At 51.0% G+C, this 12,267-nt stretch overlaps 1 protein-coding gene across 9 annotated transcripts in view; it reads right to left on the bottom strand.

Moving 5' to 3' along the window:
* Jakmip1 (janus kinase and microtubule interacting protein 1) overlaps window positions 1-12,267 on the bottom strand; it is a 118,702-nt gene that overhangs the window by 3,649 nt on the left and 102,786 nt on the right. For 6 of the 9 annotated variants that reach the window (XM_041636572.1, XM_041636579.1, XM_041636577.1 and 3 more), the window contains 4 exons: window positions 7,208-7,276; window positions 5,689-5,778; window positions 2,628-2,831; window positions 1,591-1,656 (listed from right to left, as the gene is read on the bottom strand). In XM_041636572.1, the coding sequence (XP_041492506.1) occupies window positions 1,591-1,656; window positions 2,628-2,831; window positions 5,689-5,778; window positions 7,208-7,276 (429 nt within the window). The remainder of the gene's footprint in view (window positions 1-1,590; window positions 1,657-2,627; window positions 2,832-5,688; window positions 5,779-7,207; window positions 7,277-12,267) is intronic. The other 3 variants (XM_041636576.1, XM_041636578.1, XM_041636580.1) reach the window with 1 other exon arrangement.

The raw sequence follows: 12,267 nt of genomic DNA, 5'->3' as shown, positions 1-12,267 counted from the left end.
TTGAGGTCTGCCCAAAGCAGCAGCAGCACTGGGTGACGCTGGCTGTCTCTGTGATGGTTAACACTGATTACCAACTTGATAGACTCCAGAATCACCTGGGAACCACACACCTCTAAGCACATATACAGGATTTTCTCTTTCTTTCTCTCTCTCTCTCTCTCTCTTTTCCTTTTTCTTTTTCTTTTTGATTTTTTGAGATAGGGTTTCTCTGTTTAGCTTTGGAGCCTGTCCTGGAACTCACTCTGTAGACCAGACTAGCCTTGAACTCATAGAGCTCCTCCTGCCTCTGACTCCCAAGTGCTGGAATTAAAGGCATGCACCACCATGCTTAGCAAGAAAATTTCTAGAGTGGGTTAACTAAAGTCGACAGACCTAATCTATACATAGGGGATACCATTCCATGGACTGAGGTTTCAGATTGAATAAAAAAGGGGAAGGTAATGGCTGGAGATGTGGGTAAAAAGCTTGCCAAAGCATGAGGGTTGGAGTTCAGATCCCCAACACCTACACAGAAATCAGACTGATATGGCAGTCAGCCTGGAATCCTAGTGCGAGGGAGGAAGGGTCAGAGTATCCCCAGTGCAAGCTGGCTAGCTAGACTAGCCGGAATTGGTGAGCCCCACATCAAACAAGAGACTGTGCCTCAGTACCTAAGGTTGACTGTCACAGACAGACGAAGACACCTGACATCAACTCTGGCCTCCATGGTTATGTAAACAAACATGCACCTGCACCTGCCCAGCACCTACACATGTGAGCATGCACACACCCACACATGTCAGTACATGTACACACATGTTAGCATGCACACACATGAGTATGCACACACAAGCATGCACACACATGTGATCATGCACACACGCACATACATGTGAGCATGCACACACATACACACACACACACATACAAGAGGAGATAACTTGAGCATCAGCTTTTATTTCTCTTCGCTTCCTCATGGCAGGCAGCTGCCTCACCTTCCCAGCCATGATGAGCTGTATCCCCTTGACCTGTGAGCACGGATAAGCCCCTGCCCCTTGAAGCTGCTTTCATTGTGTATTTGATGAGTGCAATGAGAGAAAATAACCAATATGCCTTCTTTCCTGGGACCGAGGGTCATTGTCCTTGTCCTCCTTGGTCTTGATCACATCACCCCAAACTAGTCCTAGGCCCACAGGGACCCACGGGCTGAGCCAGCCTTGCTGGCTTCCTGCATAGGAGCATCACGGAGAGTGAGCGAATCCATGGAGATGGGTGACAGCTGTTTCTGAGGTATGAGAGCTTCATCACAGTTTAGCCTGATCCTTTCTCTCTAAGATCACCTGCAGCAGAGGGTTTGGGATGGGTTGTGGAACACAAACATGCACACAAATATGAACTCACATGCACACACACACACAAAGCTGGGGGGGGACCCAGATCCAGTTGTTACAGTCACTGAGGAGGCAGCATCTTTGCCTGAGAGCCTGTGGGGGCCCTGGCTTTCTTGGAGAGATTTGGGGGGACAGGAAGCCTAAGATTTAAACCCAGAACTGGCAGACAGACACCAGCCTGTATCTCAGGCCTGAAATCTTGGCACTCCTAGCCACCTACCTTTTCCTCCAGCTCTTTCAGCTGGCGCCTCTGCAGTTCCAACTTGCCCTCCATCTCCCGGATTTTCTGAAACACATCAAGCCATGCGTCAGAAAGACTTCCAAGTCCCAAACCTAACTTTTATCTTTTATGGTGGTCCAGCATAGAAGCTGTGAAGGAGGGATACACAGACAGCCCCCAGAGGAACACTCTCTTTTGACTTATTACAGAGGAATAGGTTTCACCTGCTTGTGAAGCCCAAGGCTCGTGTCTAGTGTAGAAAGTATACACTTATATGATGAAAGCTGGCCATGGTACCTAAGCTCCCAGCAGGACAACAAATACCATGGATTACAGTGGCCTTAGTCACTCATGTGTCCAACATACAGGAAACTAGACCTGGGGAGTGCAGGAAAGGAGAAGGGCAGAGAGGTAGGGCTGGTGCCGCCATGTTGTGTGGTGATGCCATGAGGTGGGCATAGACTTGCACCATAGACAGCATGCTTCCCAACAAAACCCTGTGTAACTCATCTCTACTTCTTCCCCTTCCTCAGCTATTATCAGGGTTCTGGAACCTTCTTTCCCCTGCTTTGCATCATGCAACCCTCACAAATGCTGAGGTCCTCCAAGAAGTAACCACTCAGGTTCCTAGGCTGATTCTCAAGCTCTTGGCCATCCCAAACCCAGCAGCACAGAGATATTGAGTCAGTGTGGTCCCTGGGCATCAGGATGCAGTATAGGGAATGTTGGAGAAAGGTGAGAGAAATGCCTTTGTTTCGTGTGCACATTTCAGCCAAGGGAAAGAACAAGTTTGCCATCTATACAACATCCAAGTGCCTCATGCTTCCCCAGACACCAAGGCGGAAGTGCCTTCCACCCTGGGACAGGCATCCATGAGAAAATATGCTATGCCTACAGAACTTCACCTGCCAGTAGCTCTCCGCCCAGCATCCAGGGTACCTGCTGCCCATCAAGTACCAGTGGGCGGGTCATCAGTGGCCCAGCATATACTGGAGGCATGGATGAGGAAATGACACTGTGGGGGCCACCGCCAGTACCTGCTGGGCCTGCTGGAGCAGCTCCATTCGCTCCCGCAGGATCTGGCTGTCGAACTCCCGGCTCTGACGCAGGAGCTGTCTGCGCACCTTCTCTACAGCTGCCTGCAGGTCCTCGCGCTGGCTGGCACTCAGTGCCTCGCTGGCTCTTCTCCCGGGCTCCTGCTGCAGCGCATTGTACAAGGTGGCCTCCAGGTCCTGGATTTTCTGCAGGGTCCAAACCACAGACGGTCGAGGTTACGAAAAGGTAGACAATCATCACGCTATCAGGAGAGCAGTGCTTCTCGAGTCCACGCTAGGAAGGATCCAGGGAAGCAGCAAGTGTGTGCCTTGGCCAGAGGGACCTTCCCATGCTGTCCCTTATGATGTTTACTGCTCAGTGGCTCTCAAACTTTTCTAATGCTGCAACCCTTTAATACAGTTCTTCGTGCTGTGGTGACCCCCAGCCATAAAATTATTTTCACTGCTACTTCATAACTAATTTTGCTTCTGTTGTGAATCATGCTATAAATTGTTTTGGAGTTAGAGGTTTGTCAAAGGGATCATGACCCACAGGCTGAGTTCAGGGTTTGAATTCTTTGGGAGTAACATCAGATCCCCTGCTGAAAACTCAACAGTGGCCTTACCATAGTGCCTAGGGGTGAAGGAAAAAACTATCTTTCTCCTGCTTCCACAAAGCCCCTCACCCCTTGGTAAGAAACACCATAACCATGTAAAGGAACCCATCCTGCTATGCGGCAGAGCAGCACGGAAGGCTCTACCAGCCCCACCCCCTGCAGCATTGTTTTGACTTCCTAGACAGATCCTAGCCCTGCTGGGCCCTGATGATTTAGCCACAGACATTATCACCTTCTCTCCAGGTCTTGGCCCTGTGAAAGTGGAAGGCAGAGCCGTGGGATTCCATATGGCCTTTGTCTGGGCTCCACATGGAACAGGAACTCATCTGACTTCTGGTTCACACCTCTCCATTCAGCAATCCTCTGGTTGCCAGCTTCCAGACTGGCCCCTACCTCCACACCTGGATGCCACTGTGGGCCTATCTCACCTACTTCTCATTCCACACCACGACAAAGGGAGACAGGCATGCACTGAGCACCTTCCCTTCCCCAGCCTGGATGCAGGAGGTAAGCGGTTCACTGGCCAGGCTCAAAGTGAACCTGGTGCCTTGTGAGAATTGTCTCGAATCTCCCAAGACTGAAATCCCTCTGGGTGCATGCTACCCACTTGCAGCTTATGGCACTTTTCAGGGATGGATGTGTCTTTTACAGGGACCAGGATCATAAGGTAGGAATACCTTCCAAGAGCCAGCATGCCCGAGGTCCTGAGCCTGCCTGCACACGGTCATCAAAAGATGACTGGGCACCAGCTGTTCTGCGAGAGGCCCCAGTGAGCCGCAGCACTTGGAAAGGGCTGGCCTCCTCCCCTCTCAGCACCACAGCTGCCCTTTGGCACAGTGTGAGTTCTTTAGGATCAGGACCCTCAGCTTTCCACCTAATGTACCTCCCCTTGCAGATCTCTGAGGAGTGTCCTTTAGAGCTGCTAAGCATGCTTGAAAGGCCGTGCTGGACAGTGCGGGTGTGATCTCCATTGCTGTTTACAAGGACCAAAGCTGGATGAGGGTGAAGGAAAATCAAAATGGAGAAATGGGCAGATGAGCCAGAGCAGAGACAAGAGTGTGTTCGCTCAGCCATTGCCCTCCATGCTGGTGTCAGCCATATCACGTGACAAGAGACAGGCGTGACAGGGGAAGATGCTGCTTGGTGGATGTCTGTGGCGGCATTTCCGGAGATGCAATCCTGAGGGTCTGACCTCATCAATGGGTTAATTCCCTGGATGGGTACTAATATGACGGCATTACTGAGAGGTGATGGCAGGCAGGAGGTGGGACCATGCTGGAGGAAATAAGTGACTAGGGGTGTGTTCTTCCAGACATATCTTGCCTTGGCCCTTTCCTATGGCTCCTTTCTCTGCTTCCTGCCCCTATGCTATGAACAAAAGTGCTTTCGACACCTTTGAAATCACAAGCCAAAGGAAATCCTTCCTGTAAAATTCTCAGGACTTCCATCTCTCTGATGCGAAAAGCCACTAAAACAGCTGTGTTTTGTCAGATTTGCTGTTGCAAGAGCTGCCTCTGAGCCACTACAGGGAGATGGACTAGCCTCTGCCTCCATGTTTCCAGGGAGGTGGGCTAGCCTCTGCCTCCATGTTTCCTTATTCACCCTGCATGTCTTGATTGCAATCTGAGCAAAGGTTCACTTGAGCATTGAGGGCACCAGCTGCTTCTTACACAGAGTGGCACTGTCTGTCCCTCCCTCCACCATGGGGACATCTTGGAAATGTCCACAACCTCGGTTGATACCCCCACCCACAAGGAAGAACAGCTCTTAGTGCTGTGACTTGGGGCTTTGAGTGTAAGGTCATCTGAACCCAAACCTCAAACTTCAGGGTGCCCAGACTCTTGAGAACCACACACAATGTTTCAAGAACTTGAAAACACTCCCCACTTGCTCTGGGGTATTTGGCCACAGCTCACCACCTCACCTCTCTGGTCTTTTAAGACCATCCCCTTTTCCTACTTAGGAAATCTGCTTTGGGATTTTTCTTTGGACTGGTCTGGGATTCATTACATAGTTGGGGGATGATACTGAACTCCTGATCCTCCTGCCCTCATCTGTGTGCTGGGATTACCAGCAGGTGCCACCATACCTGGGATTGAATGAGCTTCATGTGTGCTAGGCAAATATGCTACCAACTGAGCTATATCACCAGCCCCTTTGGAATTTTAAGAAGTAAATGTTTATGAATCAAAAAGCATATACAAAAGCCTTTACTCATTCAGCTCAAATGACTGCTAGTTTAGTAAGCTAGTCAAAACACACACACAACAACAACAACAAGGTCACCAACTCTTTGTAAGACCCATGGCTCATCTGGAACACCTGACTGCTTGTTGTCATTCTAGTCATGTGTGCAGAGGGCACAGCACTGTACCCTGAACTTGGCGTGCTGCCTGTAGGAAGCAGCCTCTAAGGCCGAGAGGAAAAATCCAAAGTGTCAAACCCACTTCTGGTCCTACCAGGTAGGCCTGGTCGAGGGCTTCCTTCCTGTAGTCCAGCTCCTGCTCCAGGTAGCCCTTCTGCCTGCTGAACAAGTCCTGGAAGAGAGGAGCATCATTAGGAGCCTGGCCAGAGCCAGTCAGCTGCAGGGAGGCGGAGTCTACCCACTAGTGACTCCGGGGCTGAGGGGTGGGGAAGCCTTGACTACCCTGTGTGAACTCCCTGAAGAGACCTCGCTGGCCTGGGCTGCCTGGACTATCCAGGAGAAGCCTAATCAGGATGACCCTCACTCCAGTTCCCTCTCCTCTTGGGTAACTGATAACAGTCCTGAGTCCCTGAGCTATGGCCTGGGACCTTGAAGATTGTCTTAACAGTTCTCAGATGCAGTGCATCCTCTGTCCAGGTCTCAGGTGCAGTTCATCCTCTGCCCAGGCTGCACTCCCTCCTCCCATGGATCTTACTGTTATACATCCCTGAAGGCCTCTGGTTCCCTCTACATGGGCCTCATCTGAGCAGACTGCATGTCCCATTCTACACCCATGAGGGCTTAGAGCCACAACTCACATTGCAGCCCCTGAATTTTATAGATGAGTAAACAGAAGGCCAAGGAGACCAGTGCCTTGTCCATGGTGCCACTGACGATAGGGGTAACTAGAAACCCAGGTTCTGGGGTTTGCCCAGGACTCTCTGGACACCACGTCCTGCGTTGGCTCTGTGTGATGGCCCCTCCTTTATTGAGCTCACAAGAGAACTTGAGATGCACACTGGTATAGATGGCTTCAGAGCCAGGACTTCTAGAATGGCTTCTCTTACCTCTCTGGGTTGAGGACAATGTCTCTCACAAGTAGGGCGCTCATGGGCATAGCACCCCTCATGGCCACAATCCAGTCAGGTCTGCATTAAAGAACCCAGTATATAACCAGGGAGGACAAACTCCAGGTCCCCAGGCTATCCTGTAAAGACTCCAGCTGTAAGCTCCTGTGTGTCATGCTGTGTCTCTAAACTTCTCAAGCTGCAGTCATGTGACCCAAGGGCCTGTGAGTCCAGGACGGGGGCACAGACTCAGAAATGAGTGTTAAGTTGAAAACTGGATGAGTAAGAAAGGAAGAGAATGGAGACGGTTCAGAGGACCCACAGGGGTGGAAGGCAGAGGATGGAGATGGCTCAGAGGACCCACATGGGTGGGAGACCGCTCAGAGGACCCAAAAGGGTGGAAGGAAGACAATGGAGACAGCTCAGAGGACCCACATGTGTGAGAGATGGCTCAGAGGACCCACAGGGGCTGAAGGGAGAGAACAGAGACAGCTCAGAGGACCCACAGGGGCTGAAGAGAGAGAACAGAGACAGCTCAGAGGACCCACAGGGGCTGAAGGGAGAGGATGGAGACGGCTCAGAGGACCCACATGGGTGAGAGATGGCTCAGAGGACCCACAAGGGCTGAAGAACTACAATGGAATTGAGCCTCCCACAAAGCCAAACACCTTAGCTCTCCATCCTGCCCCCTGACTCAGGTGGTGGAATCTTTACCTTCTCCTTCTCCAAGTCCATCATCTTCTGGGTGAGGGCTGCCTCTGTTCCCTCTATCTGCTTCAGCCACTAGAAAACAGCAGGACAGGAGGACATAGGCAAGTGAGCAGGGACACCGGGGGTCGGGGGATCAGGGGGACTGGGCCTTGTAACCCAGTATTTGTATACGGGCATTTGCTCAGGATGAGGAATGATACACATTCAAAGGGCTGTGTGTGCGCATGGCTGTGGCTGTGCGTGTGCCACCAGGGCTGTTTAAGTAGGTGCATAGGTGGACAGGAGCTGGAAGGGCTGTGTGTCATCCATGTGACCCCCACTGACCCTCCCATGCCCATCCCAGGGGAAGGAAGCAACTCTACTATTCTTTCAGGTGAAGACATGAAGGCTGCATGTCTTTGTTCAAAGTCACACAGCAGTGGACTAGCGGGTATACTACCCTGCTTGCAAGACAGGGAAGCCACTCCCATGATACTTCCAAGGCGTGCTGTGAGAGCAAGATGCAGAAAGGAGCTGGATACATGCATGTAGGGTGGAGAAACAAGGGCATGAAAGTGGACAAGAGCCAGGAGGACACTCAGACATGCCAGAGACCACATGAAGCACACGCTGATGGCTGCCATATGATCTACCTTCGGTCTGGACAGATGTCGGTACACAGTGTGTCCTTGTCACTAGGCTAACTTTGGGGTTGGGTGGGGGTGTCAAAGGTACCCAGGAGTATTCGGGTTTCATTGATTTGAACCTGAGTATGAATTATGACTTTGACCTTTTAGCTGTGTTGCGCTGCAGTCTGGCCTGGTGACGCTGTGCCTCTTTTCAGACTGAGGCTTCCCATAGCTTCCCGGGACTCACTGGTTTCTTTCTCCTCTGGCCACAGCTCTGAGGTCCAACTTAACCACCCTGAACTGCTCTAAAGCCCGCCTTGCCCTTCAGGCTCTACCTCAGCCCTCGAGAGCCTCACCCTGTCCAGACACTCCATGCTGTGTTTTACGCTCCTTTCCTGTTTTTCAGACCCACCACACTCCCTCCCCATGTTCATCACCCAGGTCAGAGCACCACCCAGTGCCTACTCCATGACAGACTCTACTGGGTGCCCCGACCCTTACTGCAGGCACAGCCTTGTGGAGATTTTCTCACATCCTCTACTTCTGACAACACAGGCAAAGCCAACACAGCATGGTCCCCTCTGAGGATGACTATGGTCCCTCAGTAGGCTCTGCTGGCCTTCAGAACCTGAGTCTGTCCAGGCATGGTGGCACACACCTGTAATCCCAGCACTCAGAAGGCAGAGGCAGGCAGATATCTATGATTTTGAGGCCAACTTAGTCTACACATGGGTTCTAGGCCAAACAGGACTTACACTGAGGTGCTGATTCTCCATCCCCACCCACTGCCCCCTCACCAAAGCCACATGTATCTTAGTTGTCTGAAGTGCACCTGGCTCCAGAGTGAGTCACCTTTCACCTCAGGGCCTTGGCACACGCTGCTCAGACATCAGCATCTCCATCCTCAACATCAGACCCAGGCCATTGTCAAGCTAGCATCCACCCAGCTCACCAATCTCAAGCTAGCTCTACCCTCTCCTCCAGCAAGCCCACGCTGCTTTCTGAGGCCACAGGCTCATCTTGTCCTGGTGCTCACATGACGACCCGATCAGTCATTTCAACTTCCACCAGCCACCCCAAAGGTGGGAAACAGCAGAGCCAAGCACACAGGAGGTTACAAATAAATGGCTGTGGGGTGGAGGAGGCCCATCATGGATGTGGGTGGAAGGGGAGAGAGAGGTGTGAAAGCCATGGTCAGAGATTCCTCCCACAACATCAAGGTCAGCGTGGCCCTGAGCAGCGGCAGACAGATGCCAAGCAGCTCCTCCTCACACAGCTTGTGTAGCTTCTTGTGAGAAAGATAAATGTTTCTGTTGAGGAATTTAGAATGCTGTGCTTTTAATAGCCTGATGTGAGCATGAAATACATTTTTGGAAAGGGTCCTAGGAATACTTTCCTGTTTTGAACTACACATGCCCTTTTCAGGACCATGGACAGTAACAGAGCAGGCTCAGAGAGCTGGCTGGCATTTCTGTTTGCGGACCTCACACTCCTTGGGGAGACTGTTTCTGCTGTACAGGAAAGAAGCGAGCCTGTCCACTGGGGAAGCTCCAGAAACTGGATGCCTTATGAGTACATCCCATGCCAGGGATCATTAGCTGCAGAGCCTGGGGAGGAGGGGCTCTGAAGTGGGGGTGGGGCTACTCTCCCCTCTCTCTATACTGACTACAGGCCAACTCAGAAAGCTTTGCTGTGGCTGAAGGTCTAGCTAGGTCTTGTCCTCTGACCCATGGCTCACAGAGAGAATATAACATGGCGAGATTTTTTTGTTGCTATCTTGGTTTTAGTTTTTAATATGTTTTTCATCTTCCTGAGCTCTATGCCTACTTTTCAGAGGGTTTTGAAGGAGAAGAGTATGCTTGACTGGGAGCCACAGGTGGGCCACGCCGCTTTATGTCTTAAATTTGAGCCTCTCTGTGGGTTCAAACCTGGGTCAAGGTTAAGCATGATAACTTGTGCTCAGTTAACCTGATCAGAGAGAGTCTGATGGGACTTATCTACAGCCCAGAGCTTGACCAAGCTTCTGAGGGGGCAGGAGGAGAGGGGCTGCTTGATAAGAGACCATCATAGGAACAAAGGACCACCTGTCCAGACTGGGATACACTTTGCCTGCACACCAAGAAATGGCCTTCATGCTGCTAAGGGAGAATTGGGCTGGGCTCACTGGGTACTGAGTGACAGTGGTTATTTTGTTTGTTTGTTGTTTGTTTGTTTGTTGTGAGGTATGTTGGGAGGGGAGAGCTTCCCGGGTCCCTAACCAAGTTCTCTGACATTCATACTAAAGGCACTGTCGTGCAAATTGTCCTCTCTGTAGTCAGTTGTCCCTCCTTGCTCTCGACTGTCCACATCCACATCTGAGGCACCTCCATGTCCCCGCTAGTGAAGGCTATACTGGTCACACAGCTGTCCCGCCAGCATTCTCAGAGGACTCATGACCCAGCTCCCACCCAGATCCGACCCCTATTCTTGGACATTTTCTCCAAGTAGGGAGGAGATGAGCAGCAGTAAACACACAGGATTTACTTTAGTTCACAGGCAAATGACTGAACCAGGGTCTGGCAGAGCCAAGTCCGAGGAGAACCAGCTGAAGGCCAGTCTCCAGCCTCCAGCCTTCATCCTTCTTCCGTGCACTCAGAGTTCTACCCACAGATATCATCCATGGACCCCCCTGCTGTCTGCTCTCATGGGGCACGGAGGGCCAGGCAGCCAGGAAGCCAGTATCGTTCTCTAGTATTTAGGACAAAGTGGACCAGGTAGGCCAGCATGGTGAGGTGACGGCTGCCAGAGCAGATGGGTGTCAGCTAGCGGGAAAAAGTGCGAAGAGTGCAGGCAGAGGTGGGCAAAGGAGGGCCGGCAGAGTGTAGCGGATGCCAGACAGGCCCCATTTCCTCCTCTGTAAGAGAACGCAAGAAGTTGAGTGGCCCTAAGGTGCTAGGGTACTGGACTTGGCACAGCTGCTGGGACAGGCGTGGAAAAAAGTGTCATGAAACTGTGCTGCCTGACACCTGTTCCCAGTGAGCTCCCCACCTTCCACTAGGGCAGCCCTGCCCCTGGGGGACAATTCCAGCGGCTGGAGAACCTACAATTGTCCACTTGTCTACTGTGAGCCAGCCACCCCAAGCCAAAGACCGTTCTTACTCTGTTCATCAAATCCTGAGAACCTAGAAGAGCAAATGGTGAAGTCAAGACTCAGACTAGGAGCGGCCTCCCTGGTAGCTAGGGAGCATGCAAACGTGGCCTTTCATACTCCGGAGAGTCGCTAGGCCCCCAGGACCAACAGGCTATGTCAATGTAGGACATACTGGGGCGTGTATCGTTAGTCAGCACTTGGGTGACTCTATAATATGGCCTGTTATGAAGGGCTGCAAGACCACATTTGATTTTGTTGATGCCAGGGGTCATATACTGAATCATCTGCCTAGCATGGTGGCAGACACTTGCTCCTCGTGAACCACCAGCCATCCAAGTGTGACTCACTGACCCACCATCCACTGGAGAAAGCAAACTTGGCCAGATAAGGACCATGAGACCTCGGGCAAGGCACCATCATAGTTTCTTATCTCAATGAGTTGTGTCCTTTACTTGGTTGGGGCTTGGGGAATGGATAGGCCCCCAGGGGAGAAAACTGTATTTTAAGTGCCCTTCTGAAGATCATGGAAGACGGAGTTCAATCAAGATCATTAAGACCTCATTATTCCAAAAGTGGCCTTTCAGAGTCTGACTTGTGTGAAAGGAGAAGGCCTGCAGGGAAGACTCTACTGCATGCACACTAGAAAGCTGCGTGCATCTCAGGATCACAGTCACACTGTGGGAGGCATGTGAGTCAGCATGTATTCTTTAAAAATAAACAGACAAAATTTAACCTCTTTAATATACACAAAGCATATACAGAAGGAACAGTTACAACAAATGCTGATGTGATGAATGGATGGATGGATGGACAGACAGACGGATGGATGGATGGACAGACAAGAAAGAAGAAAATGCACAAGGCACACTGGAATCTTTAAACACCGTACAATGGTAACTACCAACTTCCCATGGTTTTGTTCCTAGTAACAGCCATATTGAGTGTGGAAATCAACCATGTGCCAAAGTTTCAGGTTATGGCTCTAGAAACCATTTTGACCCTACAAAAACCCTGACAAGTGGTCTTACTATCTAGCCAGAATTCCTATTCCGGAATGTACTGTAGATGGGTTCTCCAATGCCTATAGACATGTATTGTGAAGGTGTCCCTCCAGGACACACTGGTAAACAGGAAGGGATGGGCACTCCCTGGACACTGAATCACTAAGGGGTGGTGAGGTTCTCTGTGGGTAACTGTGAAGGAATGACAGTGCCATCTGAATACATATTTGTGAGCCACTCTAAATTGCTTAGAAAGCAGGAGAGAAATAAAGCATGTTGACTAAGCCAAAAAAAAGAATGGACATTGGAGAAACCAAGAGGAAA

Source organism: Microtus oregoni, unplaced genomic scaffold (assembly GCF_018167655.1).
Source record: "Microtus oregoni isolate MIOR12 unplaced genomic scaffold, Mior012 000049F_ref0000343, whole genome shotgun sequence".
Lineage (NCBI taxonomy): Eukaryota > Metazoa > Chordata > Mammalia > Rodentia > Cricetidae > Microtus > Microtus oregoni.
Note: the sequence above shows the minus strand (reverse complement) of the source record. Positions and strands in the feature narration are given on the sequence as shown.